At 42.6% G+C, this 17,833-nt stretch overlaps 1 protein-coding gene across 1 annotated transcript in view; it reads left to right on the forward strand.

The window, feature by feature from the left end:
- eda (ectodysplasin A) overlaps positions 1-13,843 on the forward strand; it is a 250,529-nt gene extending 236,686 nt beyond the window's left edge. The window contains exon 8 of the mRNA XM_059976828.1: positions 7,806-13,843. Coding sequence (XP_059832811.1) covers positions 7,806-8,051 — 246 coding nt within the window. The 3' untranslated portion in view covers positions 8,052-13,843. The remainder of the gene's footprint in view (positions 1-7,805) is intronic.
- The last annotated feature ends 3,990 nt before the right edge of the window (positions 13,844-17,833 follow it).

Consider the following 17,833-nt stretch of genomic DNA (forward strand, 5'->3'; position numbering starts at 1 on the left):
TTCACTCAACCTATTCTCATAAGGCATGCTCCCCAATCCAGGCAACATCCTTGTAAATCTCCTCTGCACCCTGTTACGTAACCCTGTAACTGGGTCACTTACCAGCAGAGATAGAGAGGTCTGTTGAAGTCTGATGGTACTATTTTTTAAAGTATTTATTGAAAAAGGGGCACAAAAGTAAGATTAATGCAAACATACAGATAATATACGTCATCAATAGTAAATCTAAAAGCACGGGTATAATAATAACCAATAAGAAATAGCTCTATCGTTGTCTAGGGGATAATGTATTGTCTGATGGAAATATAAAAGTCACTGTTAGTTTTTTCAAGCTGCAGCGTTTTGGGTTTAAGAGAGAGATGGGTTAAACTTGCCCAGGTCTTTTATGATGCCAATCCTTCGAGTCGGGGGGGGGGGGGGGGGAGTTGGTTTCCCCGTTGTTAGCTAAAAGCCGTTTTCCGTGGAACAAGCCACCAGTTCCGGGCAAACGGAACTGAACGCACATGGCCTCCTTCCAATGGCTTCGCTTCCGCTATTACGGGATCGCTAGCGTTTCTTCTGCTGCGCCTGAGGGGCTGTTCCCACTGACCCTCTTTTATCCTGACTAACAGGGTCGCAGATGTCAATCAGGTTGGGAGTGATGCAATCCCTCCCCCAACCAGCCCACTTTGCCTGAGGGCTTCCACGTAGCATAATATTTCCAATCCACAAGTTCATCTCCAAGAGACAATGGCCGTGTCCCGTAGCTTTAATTCTCATTTCCTGGGCCTCCTGACTCAACCCAATAGTGATCTTGTGATTCTCACAAAGGAGGGGGCTGCAGGCATAACACCCCCTTTCTTCAACATGTTTTTACCAGCGGTTAAAATGAAGTAGTACTGAGTCTTGCAGGATTGTAGAACCTAACACAATACAAAAGCTTTTCCTTTTCACTACAGAGTAATACAGTTATACATTCAATTCAGCATCCAAACAGTTAACAGTTACAGTGTCACTTCCTTTAATATCTTAACATCTTGTACCTTACTAAAATCTTGTAGCATCAGACTTCAGTTTAATAACCATCTATTTTTATTTCTTTCCTTCAGCAACAAAACTAAGGAGTTGTGATCTTAGCTAACGTGCATCTACAAAAGTTTATGCAAATACAAATCTTTCGGTTGTTTTCAAACTTAACAGGCAGGCTTCCATGGGGTTGTCTTTGTTATTCACATGCTTTGTCGAAATCCCGTACAACCAGCTTTTGCTATTTAAAAATGGTGTCCCCATTAACCATCGCCTCTTTTCCGGTTAGTTCCCACGTGGGGAGCTTGGGTACCTGGGCGAGGTAAACTCTCGCCTGCCTCTTTCATAGGGGTTATTTTATCAACACCGTGTCCCAAACTTAGACCATCTTCTGAATTTCCACCCAATTCTTTAATTTTACACAGGTGGCTAGCCCTCTCTTCAGGACCCTTCAGGCTATGTGTTTTCAGTTCGAACTGTTTGTTCAAGCAGCATTTCAAATTCTGCCTTTTCACACCACACTCTGGAATAACAATAGCGTGTCCCCCCCCCACCCCCGTCATCTCCCGGCTTAATCTGTAAGCGATCCGCAGGGTTTTAAATTTCTTCATTCGATTTGGGAACTACATATTTCCCGTTTCCTTCAATAATAATATTTATCTCCCCATTTTTGAGCTCCGCGTTAACTTTGAACACACCTTCGAGCACAAACACCTAGGAATTCTCACTTCCCACTATTACCAAGGTTAACCCGTTCTTCACTGAACCAAGTCTTTCTGACCCACAAGGACGGCCATCTCGTTCCACTGAATCAAATACCTCAGACTTTTTCTGAGCTCCGTTACTAGGTTCAGTACCACGTGCATCCCCATCTTGGACACACTCAACAGGACATTGGCCTCTTCCAGGCTTTCAATACCCGTACCCTTTTCAAATTCTAAGTTCCCCTGATCCTCCCAGTTACTCTCTGAGCAACTCCCTTCTGGAGTAAACTCAACCCCGCGGGCTGAAACAACCTCATCTGCCAATCCAGCAGACTTCTTCAAGGCAAGAGCACCCTTTTCATCTAGAATTGCCCTCATTTCATTATCGGGAACACCTTTAGAATTTTCAACTTCTTCAAACAGTTCTGCCAAACCAGACAGATCATCCCTGTCCAACTCTGGACCTCTTAACTGCTCTATCGGTTCCTCATCTTTATTTTCTGCCGCTAGAACCTTTCTCCTCGCTAAGGGCAGATCTACCTCCTCTCCCTTACCCTCTTTCACTTTACAACTCTTCATTTTACCATCCTCTAAACCCTTGTGGTACAGGGTCGGTAGAAACGTCTCGGCCAAATCGAAACTGGCCGGATTTAAATGGCTCTCATTCTCAGCTGCCTCTCTCGATATGCTGCGAGTGACCGCGCATGCGGGATAGATCTTGGAATCTAGGGGCGGGGCCGCAACACTCACCGGCCAGCTTGTCAGCATCATTGCTGCCCAAACCTTACCACCTGCTAAATCGTTACCAAGAAGGACGTCCGCGTCAGTTCTCGGGAAGTCTGATCGCACCCCTATTTCAACTGGTCCAGACACCAGCTCACAATCCATAATGACCTTATGTAAGGGCACCATTTCTGTCCCTTTACTTAGTCCTTTCACAGCCACCATTCTCGTCTTGCGACCAAACTCTAGTACCTTACTGCTGATCAACGACAGCTCAGCCCCCGTGTCTCTCCAGATTCGTACGGGAACTGGTGTGTCTCCGTCCCTCACAGACACGGTTCTGTGTGACAGACAAGTCTCAGACCCTTCTCGTACTCTGTCTACCCGGGGCTCTCTTGTCGATTTACTAATTACCACGGCACATCCAACAGGGACTGCTGCTTTCCCTTTCCCTGTCTCTTTCCTCGGAGCAAAGCACCGAGATGCAATATGCCCCCCCTTTCCACAATTAAAACAGGTCAAGCCCGGAAATCTCTGGCCGTCAGGCCTTTCCCCCTCAATCTTACCACTAGCTCCAGGCGGGACGTCTGCCTCAGCTGATGGACTTTCTCGATCGTTCCCATGGTCTCTCTGGGAACTTTTATTCAAGGAAAACTTTGACTTGTGGGTTAGGGCATATTCATCTGCGAACCTAGCAAATTCTGAGATTGGCTTACTCGGCTTCTCATTCAAATACATCCGGATATCCTCCGAAACACAACCTTTAAATTCCTCAAACAGAATTAACTCCCTGAGACACCAATAATCCTCTTCCACTATCTCTGCTGTGCACCAACGGTCCAAGAGCACACCCTTCTCATAGGCAAACTCGGTATACGTCTGATTCCACTCTTTCTTTAAATTTCTAAACTTTTGTCTATACGCCTCTGGTACTAACTCATAACTCCGGAGAATGGCCGCCTTTACGTTGACATAACTCTCCTCCTCTACCTCCTCCATGGCCAACGCCGTATATGCCCGCTGTGCCTTCCCTTTTAACACACTTTGTAACAACTCCACCCAATGATCTCTGGGCCACTTCTGATTCACTGCCACCTTTTCAAAAAGCAAGAAATAACTATCAACATCCGTCTCCTCGAACGGAGGTACTAGCCTCAACTCTCGATTAACATTGAACCGCTCCTCTCGGTCTGACCCCGGAACTTGTGGCTCCTGCCGTAACTTCTCCATCTCCAAGTCATGTTTCCTCTGTTTCTCTTTCTCAGCTGCTTCCAGCTGTTTTAACCGCATTTCATGCCCTCGTTTCACCTCTAACTCCTTTAGCTGGAGCGCATACTCCCTCTCTTTCTCTCTCTCAGCCCTTTCCCTCTCTTTTTTTCTCTCAGCTGCCTCCAGCTGCTTTAACTGAAGTGCATGTTCCAACTTTAATTTCTCCAACTCTAACTGAGTCGTCCCACTAGCTGGTACCTCTTCAGGGATATTTTCCAATACCTCAGCTGTAAACACATTCTTCCCAATATAATACTGAGTTATTGCCCTTCGCACCTCCCGCTTTTTCATTGACAACCTCACCTCTACGAGGTTTAACCCCTTCATCAAATTTATCAAGTCTGATTTGGTGGCCGCCTCTAGCGCCTCCAGAGTCGGGTTTTCTATAAATTCACCTATGTCCATATTTGCTGGTTTCCCGTCTGGCTACCCGCGTAACCAGATCCAAGTTTGGACTTACAAGCTCGATTCACTGGCCTTCCAATTTAGTGTCAAATCGCGAGACGAGAACTCCACTTTGTTACGTAACCCTGTAACTGGGTCACTTACCAGCAAAGATAGAGAGGTCCATTGAAGTCTGATGGTACTATTTTTAAAAGTATTTATTGAAAAAGGGGCACAAAAGTAAGATTAATGCAAACATACAGATAATAGACGTCGTCAATACTAAATCTAAAAGTTCGGGTATAATGATAACCAATAAGAAATAGCTCTATCGTTGTCTAGGGGATAATGTATTGTCCGATGGAAATATAAAAGTCACTGTTAGTTCATCCAAGCTGCAGCGTTTTGGGTTTAAGAGAGAGACGGGTTAAACTTGCCCGGGTCTTTTATGATGCCAATCCTTTGAGTCGGGGGGGTGGGGGGGTGGGGGGTGGGAGTTGGTTTCCCCGTTGTTAGCTAAAAGCCGTTTTCCATGGAACAAGCCACCAGTTCCAGGCAACGGAACTGAACGCATGGGGCCTCCTTCCAATGGCTTCGCTTCCGCTATTACGGGATCGCTAGCGTTTCTTCTGCTGTGTCTGAGGGGCTGTTCCCACTGACCCTCTTTTATCCTGACTCACAGGGTCGCAGATGTCAATCAGGTTGGGGGTGATGCAATCCCTCCCCCAACCAGCCCACTTTGCCTGAGGGCTTCCACGTAGCATAATATTTCCAATCCACAAGTTTGTCTCCAAGAGACAATGGCCGTGTCCCGTAGCTTTAAATTGCTGGGGGAACGAGACATTCCGCACGTGTCCCTCTCATTTCCTGGGTCTCCTGACTCAACCCAATAGTGATCTTGCGATTCTCACAAAGGAGGGGGCTGCAGACGTAACAACCCTTTCTATAGTTTCCACGTCCTTCCTATAGTGAGGTGATCAGAATTAAACACAGTACTCCAAGTGGGGTCTGACCAGGGTCTTATGTAGCTGCAACATTATCCTGTGGCTCTTAAACTCAATCCCATGATTGATGAAGGCCAATGCACGATACACCTTCTTAACCACCGTGTCAACCTGCATAGCAACTTTGAGTTTCCTATGGACTCAGGCCCGAAGATCCCTCTGATCCTCCACACTGCCAAGAGCCTTATCATTAATACTATATTCTGCCATCATATCTGACCTACCAAAATGAACCACTTCACACTTATCTGGGTTGAACTCCATCTGCCACTTCTCAGCCCAATTCTGCATTTTATCAATGTTCCACTGTAACCTCTGACAGCCCTCCACACTATCCACAACACCACCATCCTTTGTGTCATGAGCAAATTTACTAACCGAATCCTCTACTTCCTCATCCAGGTTATTCATAAAAATCACAAAGAGTAGGGGTCCCAGAACAGATCTCTGAGGCACACCACTGGTCACCGGCCTCCATGCAGAATATGACCCGTCTACAGCCACTCTTTGCCTTCTGTGGGCAAGCCAGTTCTGGACCCACAAAGCAAGGTCCCCTAGGATCCCATGCCTCCTTACTTTCTCAATAAGCCTTGCATGGGATACCTTATCAAATGCCTTGCTGAAATCTATATACACTACATCTACTGCTCTTCCTTCATCAATGTGCAGAGTTTAGTATACTTTTCAAAGAGGACTGACTCTGGGCACTGTGAACATGGACCTTTTTATTCTGGGCGACAACCGAGCCAGTATATGTTGAGAAGTTGAACTGATTCAAGGTGAACTGTGGCCAAGGAGGGGCTGATATGTGTCTGTCTGTTCGGAAGCTGGGGTTGGATCAATCTTCATCTGGCATCTTGTCCACAGCCATTGCAACATGGGTGGCCCTGAGTTGGCATTGCCCGATGGAGTCCTTGAAGCACGCAAGCCTCCACACGATGTCAACGTGTTGATGCAGGTCATGGAGGTGGTTGTTCTGTGAATAAGTATGGACTGTTTTTTCTTCAAGATGTGAAGTTGAAAATGTCACTACACACAATTTGTGCATAGCACACAACATTTGTGCTCATTTGCCAGAAAAAAAAAGCATTTTATAGAGAGCAAAGTCTCACATGTCGGGTGAAGTTCCCAACAAGTTCTAAAGCATCCAGTATAAAGTCACTGCAGTGTGAGTTGTGTGAATGGAATTCTTTTTGTCGTCTGGAAGCAGCACACTGCTTATCTGCTGATTGTGAGTCCTTGCTGCTGTTTGTGTTTCCAGATTGTGGAAAATACTTAATTCCCAGAGAAAATCAAGCCTCTGATTTATTCAGCAACAATGCCAAATGGAAAAATTGAGGGTACTTTATTCCCTGATCCTGACATTGCTTGGTTTGGCAAGTATAAAATTAGAAAAGGAAAAGTGTATCAACTTTTAACCTTTTGTTTCTGTTAACTATCAGTCAAGTCAAACTTATGCTGTTTGCATCTGTCAATGACTGAACCGATTTATAATTGAATTGGGCCCCATAGGGGTTGGTTTAACAATACAAATTTATAGTGTGAGTTTAATCCCCACATGGGCAGGGTTTTTGGATGGTGGAAAAGGTTCTGAGAAGATAAGAGGCTAAGTCCAAGGAACCCTCAGTTAATGTAAGACTCCATGGGATAAAAAAGTTTGGGAGCCTGTGCCCCAGAGTGAGGGATAATGGCCTAGCAGCAACTAAATGCTAAGTATTCTTTCTGAAAGATTATTATTTCAGAGAGAAATACATTTGGTAGAAAATGAAGTTGAAAATAGAACATTTGTTGCCATCTTTAATAGTTGTTTCATTTGTGATCTCCCAGCAGTGGTACCAAAGCCAATGTTGTAGCACTTCTGAAGGTAGTGTTGATGTACTGATGTACAGAAAGGGCTGATCGTAACTCCAGCAATGTTTCAAATATTGGTATCTGCCAGTCTTCTTGTTTCCATTAAAAAATGCTGCTCCATGTGTTTATTTCAGCCAAACATACAATTATAATACTTCCTCTGCACAACACACCTGCCAAAAGGTCAGGACATTGCTAATGGGATCAACAATACAGTCAGTGGCCATTTTATTAGTTACCTCCTGTACCTAATAAAGTGGCCCTATGTTTCTGGTCTTCTGCTGCTGTAGCCCATCCACTTCAATGTTCAATGTGTTATGTGCTCAGAGGTGCTCTTCTGCTCACCTCTGTTGTATCATGTGGTTAATTGAGCTACTATTACTTTCTTGTCAATTTGATCCAATCTGGCTATTCTCCTCTGGCCTTTCTCATTAATAAGGTGTGTTCTCTCACAGACTTCTCTCTCACTGGCTGTTTTTTCTTCTTTCTTGCACCATTCTCCATAAACTTTAGAGATCATTGTGCATGAGATGCCCAGGAGATCAGTAGTTTCTGAGATACTCAAACCATCCCATCTGGCACCAACAATCATACCATGATCAAAGTCACTTAGATCAGATCTCTTCCCCATTCTGATGTTTGGTCTGAACAACAACTGAATCTCTTGACAATACCTGCGTTGAGTTGCAGATGCATGATTGGCTGATTTGATATTTGCGTTAGCGAGCAGGTGTGCATAATAAAGTGGCCCCTGAGTATATATTGTTTAGACCCAAAACGGTACCTCATATCAGATTCTTAATTATGAACTGACTGTTTTCTATTTTAAGGACATGGTTCACACATTGTTCTTTATTTTTCTCAGGTTTACTACATTAACTTTACTGACTTTGCAAGCCACGAGGTACTTGTAGACGACAAGCCATTCTTGCAGTGTACACGCAGCATTGAAAACCGCAAGTCGAAATTCAATACCTGCTACACAGCTGGGGTGTGCCCACTGAAAGCCAGGCAGAAGATTGCAGTCAAGATGACGTACGAAGATACAGTTATAAATATGAGCAAGCATACAACTTTCTTTGGAGCAGTGAGACTAGGAGAATCCCCATAGGTGTGGGAAATGAGGGAGTCGAGTACAGAACTGAAAACAGAAAAATAAGGCAGCATCCTTAATGAGGTCATGCAAAATTTGTATCGAAAGTACAGCATAAGTTAAGACAGTTTATTTCATTTATCCAAATCAAGTTGATTCCCATTTTCCTGATGTACTTCCATGAATGAGCATGAATTGCATTGAGCTGTATCAAGAAATGACCAAAATTGGCACAACTCTGTCAGCCTTGTATCAAGGTCCCAGCATCTGTTCTTCTTAATGTCTATAACAGTGATAGGAGTACTATTAATGAGTTGATTTCCCCAGTCCATGTTTCTCCTAGAGGACTGGAATAACTCAATTTGTTCTGCAGAACACCCTTACAGAATTAATGGACATTTGACAGATGTTCAACCTTCAAAGCATGCAACGCTTTCACCTTTGAAAGCAGAATGAACTAAAGACAAGTGGGTGTTAAGGACGGGACCTGTTAATGATTAGAAAAGAGCAATAGTGGCCTGTTCTCCGATCATCTTCGCTTGTGTAACTAGACACAATTCAATGAGTTTAACTTACATATCAAGGAAAGTAGGCAAAGTGCTGAGAATAAAGAGAACTGTTTAACGTAGTTCTTGGAAATTCTGTACTGTGAAATGAACAATTGGATGTCACTTTGCATTGGGAGAGTGCATTGCTTGGTTGCCCCAAGTCCATCATAAATATATTCAGAGCTAGAGCTCTCAGAGTGAGCTCCAAAGAATTACACCCATTTTTCTTATGTTCGTTCATGCCTCTCATTCTGAAACAGTGTCCATTAGTTACTGATTCTCCAGACTGGGAAAACTCTCCATTATTTCAAGGAAAAGTTTTACCCTTATTTGCAAATTCCCAACCAGACTTTTCTTAAAATGATGTCTGAGAATCTTTTCTGCTTTGTAATTCACTGCAGCTACCCAATATGATACTGTTCGAAACGCTTCTGTGGTGGGAGGAAGAGAAAAGTTAAGCATTTGTGCCCATAGTCATAAGCTCAATGTCTGCAACTGGAGTTGTATTATTAGTTTTAGATTTTGTGGTCCTCGAGTTCCTGATGGATTGTATTCACAAAACCTTTGGAATGTCTCAGTCTGGTACATTTCAAACATGTAACTTTTTTTTATCAGAGACATTACAAACTAAATGGAAACAATATCTCATTCCTGCCATCTTGTGACTGAGTGAAATATTACAACTTGCAGCCAATTGCATAAAACGAAGGCGTCCAATCTGGATTAAATTTGCATGGTGTCAAGTGAAGGGAATGGAAATTATATTAGGTATTAGCATCCTGAAGTGCTGTGACATGAATGTTGCAGTGTTCAAGGAGCTGAAAGGGACACCCTGCATTCCAATCACAAACAAGAAAAAATCTGCAGATGCTGGAAATCTGAGCAACACACACAAATGCTGGAGCAACTCAAGAGACAAGGCAGCATTTTTAGAAAAGAGTATAGTCTACATTTCAGACCAAAGCTCTTTGCCCGAAAAGTCGACTGTACTTTTTTCCATAGATGTTCCTCCAGCATCTTGTGTGTGTTACCCTGCATTTCAATATAGTTTTAGAGTAAAACTTTAAAATTTAATGGAAGGAGGGAAAAAAGATATTTTGAACAATTAATGTCACCTTTAGTAACATCTCCTTGTGGATGGACAGAACTAGATCTAACGTTCAAGTATTTTTTGAGATACAGCACAGTAACAAGTCTGTTATGCCCAAATAGACTTAATTTACCCATTCATCCATACATCTGTGGAATTCTGGAGGAAACCAAACAAGGGGAAAGCACACAAACTGCTTGCAGAACAAGGATCCCTGGCACTGTAATCAAATGTTACACTTACTGCTGTACTACCGTGACTCCCACAAAACCACAAACCAGCTGGGAATTGCACGCAGGCCTCCCACGTGGCAGGCGAGATTTCCACCACTGAACTACCAATGCACCTTATATTGCATCTTTGTCTTTTCTGCAGAAATAGTGGTTTTCAACCATGATGCAGGTGAATTTCCAGAGTGGGAACATATGAGCCAAAAATACAAGCTAAATGGTGAAGGTTTCCATGTAATTGTATTTCATTGTTAAGGATCTTTCCTTAAAAAACAAGTAAGTGAAGGCATTGCTATAAAATCGGCAATATTGAATAACAAGATTAATGTTCCTGGGCACTGATTTGTTGACCCAAGCATTACAATCTTTTTGCATCTTCTGCACTTGTTGAGAAAATAAAAGGCCTATCTTGGCCTCCCATTAACTTCTGCTGGAGATGCTTATGTGAAGGTATGAGGTGGGGACAACATTGAAGCCAGTTGACTAGCCTACAGGTAGCTACTGGCACAAGGTCAAAGTTAGGCAAAAAGCGAAAATACTCTTAGAAATCTTAAACTTAATATGAATAATGACCTCTGAGACAGATACTTAAAATTTTTTAAAAAGTTGTTGGTCACTAGGACTGTACATCTCAACTATAATACTGCCCATGCTGCCTCTTGTAATGATTCTTTTCCTTTCATTCTGTTTGTCCATTTGCGTCGTTCCTATCCGGATTTTCACACAGGTGGCTATGCAGTGTCTGCCTCCCGTCTGAACCGCAGTCTTTCTTCTACCATGACCGACAGAGCTGAATTAAAATCAGAATCAAGTTTTATATCACTGGCATGTATCATGAAATATGCTGTTTTGTGGCAGCAAGTCATTGCAATACATAATAAAAAGCTATAAATTACAATACGAAATTATATGTGTATACAACACTTAGTAGTGCAAAGGGAGGGCAAAGAGAAAGTGAGGTAGTGTACATGGGTTCATTGTCCATTCAGAAATCTAATGGCGATGGAGAAGAAGCTGCCCTAAAACTGTTGAGTGAGTGTCTTCATGCTCCTGTACCTCCACTTTGATGGTAGCAATGAGCAGAGCTAACTGCTTCTACACAGATGCACAGCCTTGAAATCAATAACTCACATGTCGGAGTTCAGCCCATGACCTAATTGGACTGCGTGTATGGATATTGTACCTGGTATGATTGTCACACTCCTTTCTCTCTCAATTTCTTATGTTGAAACATTCCAGCAAAAGTTCTTGGCTGCCTAGGCTGATATTCGTTTTCCACTTTTCTTGCTTTAGTTTGCATCGCAAAGTTAGGATAAACTAGAATTGACTTAGGACATTCCTCTCACGATATCAGAACATCAGCTAATGCCTTTTCTTTGAGCTCCTTTTTATTCCTTTTGCCTGTTCAAAATCCTTTCTGCAAGACATTAAGGATGATTACCTCAGCCAATTGTTCACCAGAATTTTGGTGAACACCATTAATCATGCTGAGGCAATAGTTGGCGTCCACTTATCCAAATGCCTATTGTCTAAAATTCTGGCCTTATGTGAAATGCCGGAGGTTGACTCCCAGCCTGGAGGTTGAGGAGGCTTAAATTTGACCAGTTAAATTAATTTGGAAATGAAAATCCAAGATCAGAATGTGAAATGATATTTGTCTTGAAAGCCCTGAGAAGCAAATGGACTGTGCGTGTCCAGTCTGCCCTCAATATGACTCCAGGCCCTTAACTGACTTTGGAAAAGGCCTAGAAAGCCACACTTCAGTCATTCAACTCAGCATTGTAATGTTTGGATATTTTGAGTTACTGTTGCCTTCCTATCAGCTTGAAACAATCTGGCTTTTCTCCTCTGACCACTCTCATTAACAAGGTGTTTTCGTCCAGAGAACTGCTGCTCACTGTTCTTTTTTTTTACAACATTCTTTCTAAACTCTATAGAGACGGCTAGGTGTGAGAATCCCAGGAGATCAGCAGTTTCTGAGAACCTCAAACCACCCTATCTAGCACCAACAATCAATCCACGATTAAAGACATTTAATCACATTTCTTCCCCATTCTGATGTTTGGTTTAAACAACAACTGAACCTCTTGGCCATGTCTGGATGCCTTTATGTATTGCGTTCAAAGGTTTCAAAGGTACATTTCATGTCAGGGAAATGTATACAATATACATCCTGAAATTCTTTTTCTTCGCAACCATCCACAAAAACAGAGGAGTGTCCCAAAGAATGAATGACAATTAAATGTTAGAACCTCAACCCCCCTAGCTCCCCCTCCCACATGTAAGCAGCAGCAAAGCAACGATCTCCCTTCCCCCATCAGCATCCGCCCCCCCCCCCCCCCACTGAGCACTCAAGCATGCAGCAAAGCATCAATAAAGACACAGACTTGCAGTACCCTGAAGACTACTCGTTCACCCGGTATTCGACGTACCATAGGCTCCCTCTCTCCCTAATAAGGGAAAAAGAGGTGTCTCCATTTCACAGTGAGGGGGAGACATAACAGAACTTGCTGATCGACAATGTTAAAAGTCCGTTGCATCCCTTTTTCCAATCTCTGTACCCAAAGAACTCGGGTCTCTGGGCACACAGTCAGAGGTCTTCTGTCTCCCACGTCGATTTCCTGCTGAGGCATCAACCTCAAATCTGCCTGACTCCAGGGCCACAAAATCCTGAAACTCCGAAGGCAAGCTAATCCACTAGGCCACATGATTGACAGTTTGGACAACTGCATTAATGAGCAGCTGTACCTAACAAAATGGCCATTGAATAAATGGGCCAGTGTCCGTTTTCTCCCTGTCTGTTCTCCTGACAAACCGTCAGCTATGTTTGCCTTATCATGTTTCAAAATATACAATTGTCACCTTGCATTTTCATGCGTGTTACAGCAATCTGCTTGGCTACATTATTAAGTTGGGCTGTAATTGGTTTTATAGTTGTAAATCAAAAGGCCATCCATTGATTAGAGTCAATGATGGATGTTGCTTCCTTGCTAGTTGTCTACGCACACCAGGTCAGAACAATACGGAAAACAAAGCAGTTGCCCCTGCTGCAGGGTCCCCATCTCCCTGCAGCTGGTGAATCCAAAGGAATGGCAGAGACCAATGTAGCTTGCACCAGTGGCATCACAGGAGTTGCCAGTCAGCATTGAACTCAGCATAGAACTCCCCTATGGACACAATCTGGATTTTTCCTTGGGGTTTACTCCAGGGGTGAACCCCATAGCGGGTAGAGTTGCAAGGCAGCAGAAGTTTGAGATCAGAGATTTCCTTCTCCGAGATGAGCTGATAACCTTGGCCAATGAGCCTCGTCTGCCCAAAGTGACTGGTTATATGATGCCAATAACCTACCTTTGCCCTCCCATAAATAAATGGTTCTCTGAACTTAGTAGCTAAACTACACGTGAAGGCCAGGAGCTGGACTTAGTTTTCAGAGGCTATTTGAGATGCACACCAGTGGAAGTATTTAAAAGGTTGTGGTGGCTTATCCACTCTCCCTCTTAGGAACCTTTAATGAATTCAAAGGACTTGAAATATTAAAAAAAAATTAAATAGGACCAAGGCAAAATGTTTTTCATGATATAATATTCTAATGCTTGATGCTCAATCTTCTTCTATTCTGAATGATATCCAACACCTTTGCATCAATACACATCTGTATGTAGTGTATATAATAAAGTACCTCAATGTTATATTGTTTCTTCCATAGCAGAACATAGAGAAAACCAGATTGTTTGAGGGAGTCATCTTTTAACAATGATGGAATGACCTTGTGCTGAAATGTGTTGGTTCTGAGTGTGTTCTGAAGATGTTAACATAATTTATTTGTATTGTGTATATATATTTTTGTATTAGTTGAAGTGTTTGCGCTGTTCACCTGCTGTATACTGAGTTACTAAACATCTTTATGAAAACTGAGTACATATATTAAAACTGTACATGTCCTTCAAAAATGTTGGCCTGCTTTCAATATTTTCACTTGAAGCAAAAATTACATTGCTACCTTTCATAGCAGAAACAATACCTCATGTGGATCATACCAATCTAAAACACTATGAAAATATAACCAAAATTGTTTGGCTACCTAATAATTTCCATCCTGATTTCTTAATATGATAAAATGAGGGAAATGTTTTTTGTACATAATAAAATTATAAACATGTATTTCCATTTTTATAATTAAGTAAACAATTATCCCTGTGCACTAATAACCACATTTAAAAAATTTGCACCATTTTATTGCTTCATATAAGTTGCCTTCCCTTTATATTTTGCCAATAAATCTTACAGTTCTCCTCAGTTAACTTCTGACCAATTCCCAGTCCTCCATTCATTGGTTCAATACCTAACCCTTTCTTTGCCTTTAGGATGTTGTTGATAAAGCTTCTGCTGTTTTTCTTGGTAATCTCTTTCAGGAAAAAATACGTTTCCTGCCTCAGTTTCCAGCTTATTTCTCCTGGAGGGTAATTGTATATGGTGTTTGCTATCACAGTGTTAAGGGCTTTTGTGCAGTAATTACTAACACTTCGGTATTGAAAGTATCAGCTTTGGCTGATAGTAAAAAAAATCAGATTTAATATCACTGACATACACCCAATGACCTGGCCTCCACAGCTGCCTGTGGTAATAAATTCCACAAATACACCACCCTCAGGCTAAAGAAATTTCTTTGCATCGCTGCCTTAAATGGATGCCCCTCTGTCCTAAGGCTGTGCCCTTTTCTCCTAGAGTCCCCCACCATGGGAAGCATCCTTTCCACATTTACTCTGTCTAGGCCTTTCAACATTCAAAAGGTTTCAATGAGATCCCTCCTTATCCTTATGAATTCCAGCGAGTACAGACCCAGAGCCACCAAATATTCTTCGTATGGTAACCCTTTCATACCTGGAATCATCCTTGTGAACCTCCTCTGAACCCTCTCCAATGCCGGCACATCAGCTCATCTTTATTCAAAGGAGGATCCCAAAATTATTCACAGTACTCAAGGTGAGGCCTCACCAGTATCTTATAAAGCCTCAGCATCACATCCTTGCTCTTGTATCCTAGACCTCCTGAAATGAATCCAAGTTAACCTTTAGCGTGTTCTGCACAAGGACTCTAAAGTCTTTTTGCATCTCAGATTTTTGGATTTTCTCCTCATTTAGAAAACAGTCTGCACATTTATTTCTTCTACCAAGTTGCATTACCATGCATTTTCCAACATTGTATCTCAGTTACTCATTCTCCTAAACTAAGTCCTGCAGCCTTCCTGTTTCCTCAAAACTACCTGCCCCTCCACTAATCTTCATATAATCTGCTAAATTGGCTACAAAGCTATCGATTCCATCATCTAAATCATTGATACACAGCATAAAAAGCAGTCCCAGCACTGATCCCTGAGGACCACCACTGGTCACTGGCAGCCAAATAGAAAAGGATCCTTTTATTCCCATTCGCTGTGTCCTACCAATCGGCCATGTCAGTAACTTTCCTGTTAATACCATGGGCTCTTAACTTGATAAGCAGAATCACATTCAGGACTTTGTCAAATGCCTTCTGAAGGTACAAATATACATCATCCACTGCCTCCCCTTTATCTATTTTACGTGTACAACATGCAGGAGTTGCACACTTAGCACATACAGTGGAAGGCAAATTATTCCCCCATCCCAAATGAGTGTGGTTTTCAAAAAAAAACTGATTATATCAGGTACATTAAGAATGGATATTTATCGAGTATTTTCATAACAAAAGGCGTACAAAATGTTTCAAAGCCAATTAAGAATCTTAGAAGTAATGGGTAATGTGGACTAGTGGTTAAGCATCCACGGAGATCTAAAAAGATCAGCTGAAGTGCCATCACAGAAGCTCAGTAATTTAAATCCTATCAGCCCAAGCTTGGTATAAAAAGCTGTTGCAATTACTCACCATGAGCACAATCTTCTGAATCGGTCTTAAAAATTGATCTGGTTCTCTATTGCTCTTTTGGGGAAGTTTGTCCTTATCTAGTCTGACCTATGGGGATGAGGTCAGACCTGAAAACAAATCCTTAGACTTGGGCTGGCAATTCATTATGATATTTTAAATCAAAGTTTGCAGGTTAATTGCATCCCTTTATTCACACAAACACTATACTGTTTAATGCTGTCTCCATCAGTGGAAGGAGGGGTTGGTATCAAGACACTCAATCATAGCACAGACCCCTTGACGTCTCTCGGGAGTTTAATCTATGTTTCTGCAGATGCTGAGAAGAGTTGTTCTTGATCAATGCAGGTGATGTGGGCTTAGTAAACAACTGGATCAAGACAATAGACAATAGCTGCGGAAGTAGATCATTCGGCCCTTCGAACCTGCACCGCCATTTTGAGATCATGGCTGATCATCTACTATCAATACCCGGTTCCTGCCTTGTCCCCATATCCCTTGATTCCCCTATCCATAAGATACCTATCCAGCTCCTTCTTGAAAGCATCTAGAGAATTGGCCTCCACTACCTTCCGAGGCAGTGCATTCCAGACCCCCACAACTCTCTGGGAGAAGAAGTTTTTCCTTAACTCTGTCCTAAATGACCTACCCCTTATTCTCAAACCATGCCCTCTGGTACTGGACTCTCCCAGCATCTGGAACATATTTCCTGCCTCTATCTTGTCCAATCCCTTAATAATCTTATATATTTCAATCAGATCCCCTCTCGATCTCCTTAATTCCAGAGTGTACAAGCCCAGTCTCTCTAACCTCTCTGCGTAAGACAGTCCAGACATCCCAGGAATTAACCTCGTGAATCTACGCTGCACTTCCTCTACAGCCAGGATGTCCTTCCCTAACCCTGGAGACCAAAAATGTAAACAATACTCCAGGTGTGGTCTCACCAGGGCTCTGTACAAATGCAAGAAGATTTCCTTGCTCTTGTACTCAATTCCCTTTGTAATAAAGGCCAACATTCCATTAGCCTTCTTCACTGCCTGCTGCACTTGCTCATGCACCTTCAGTGACTGATGAACAAGGACTCCTAGATCTCTTTGTATTTCTCCCTTACCTAACTCTACACCGTTCAAATAATAATCTGCCTTCCTGTTCTTACTCCCAAAGTGGATAACCTCACACTTATTCACATTAAACGTCATCTGCCAAGTATCTGCCCACTCACCCAGCCTATCCAAGTCACCCTGAATTCTCCTAACAACCTCATCACATGTCACACTGCCACCCAGCTTAGTATCATCTGCAAATTTGCTGATGTTATTCTCAATGCCTTCATTTAAATCGGTGATGTAAATCGTAAACAGCTGTGGTCCCAATACCGAACCCTGTGGCAGGTGAGAAGAGGTAAGAGTCCAGAGTGGGAATAGAAGAGGATGAGAGGGGGAGTGAATTGTTTTTCAGCTGGAAGGAGGGGGGCGGGTTTGCTGTAGTTACAAGAAGAAGTTTTATAAACACGAGGAAGTCCTGACGAAGGGGCTCGGCCCGAAACTTTTGACAGCGCTGCCTGGCCCTGCTGTGTTCCACCAGCATTTTGTGTGTGGAGAAGTTTTATAAACTGGGTTAATTGTCAGTGCTACACAGAGCCTGAGGCTTACAAGTTTACAAGCAACGTAGACATGATAGACAGAATATTTCTCACAGTGCACACAACGCTAGAGGGGAGAAATTGAAAGGCAACCTAAGGGATAAGTTTATCTGAAAGGTTGTGATGGTTATCTGGAATGAGCAGTTAGCCGTCAGAGGAGGCTAATGAGGCAGATGCAACCTAAATGCTTAAAAGGTATTTGGAGTGGTACTTTGTTTGGGAGTGCCGGGATACAGACCCAATGCAGGTAAGAGATATTACTGTAGATAAGGTTCACAGTCAGAATGGGGGGGGGGGAGGGAGGGAAAGGAAATGTACAACACTATCATTCTAGATAAATAAGTTACTACCCCCCCCCCCCCAACCATCAGGCTCTTGAACAAAAGAAG

Source organism: Hypanus sabinus, chromosome 8, assembly GCF_030144855.1.
Source record: "Hypanus sabinus isolate sHypSab1 chromosome 8, sHypSab1.hap1, whole genome shotgun sequence".
NCBI lineage: Eukaryota > Metazoa > Chordata > Chondrichthyes > Myliobatiformes > Dasyatidae > Hypanus > Hypanus sabinus.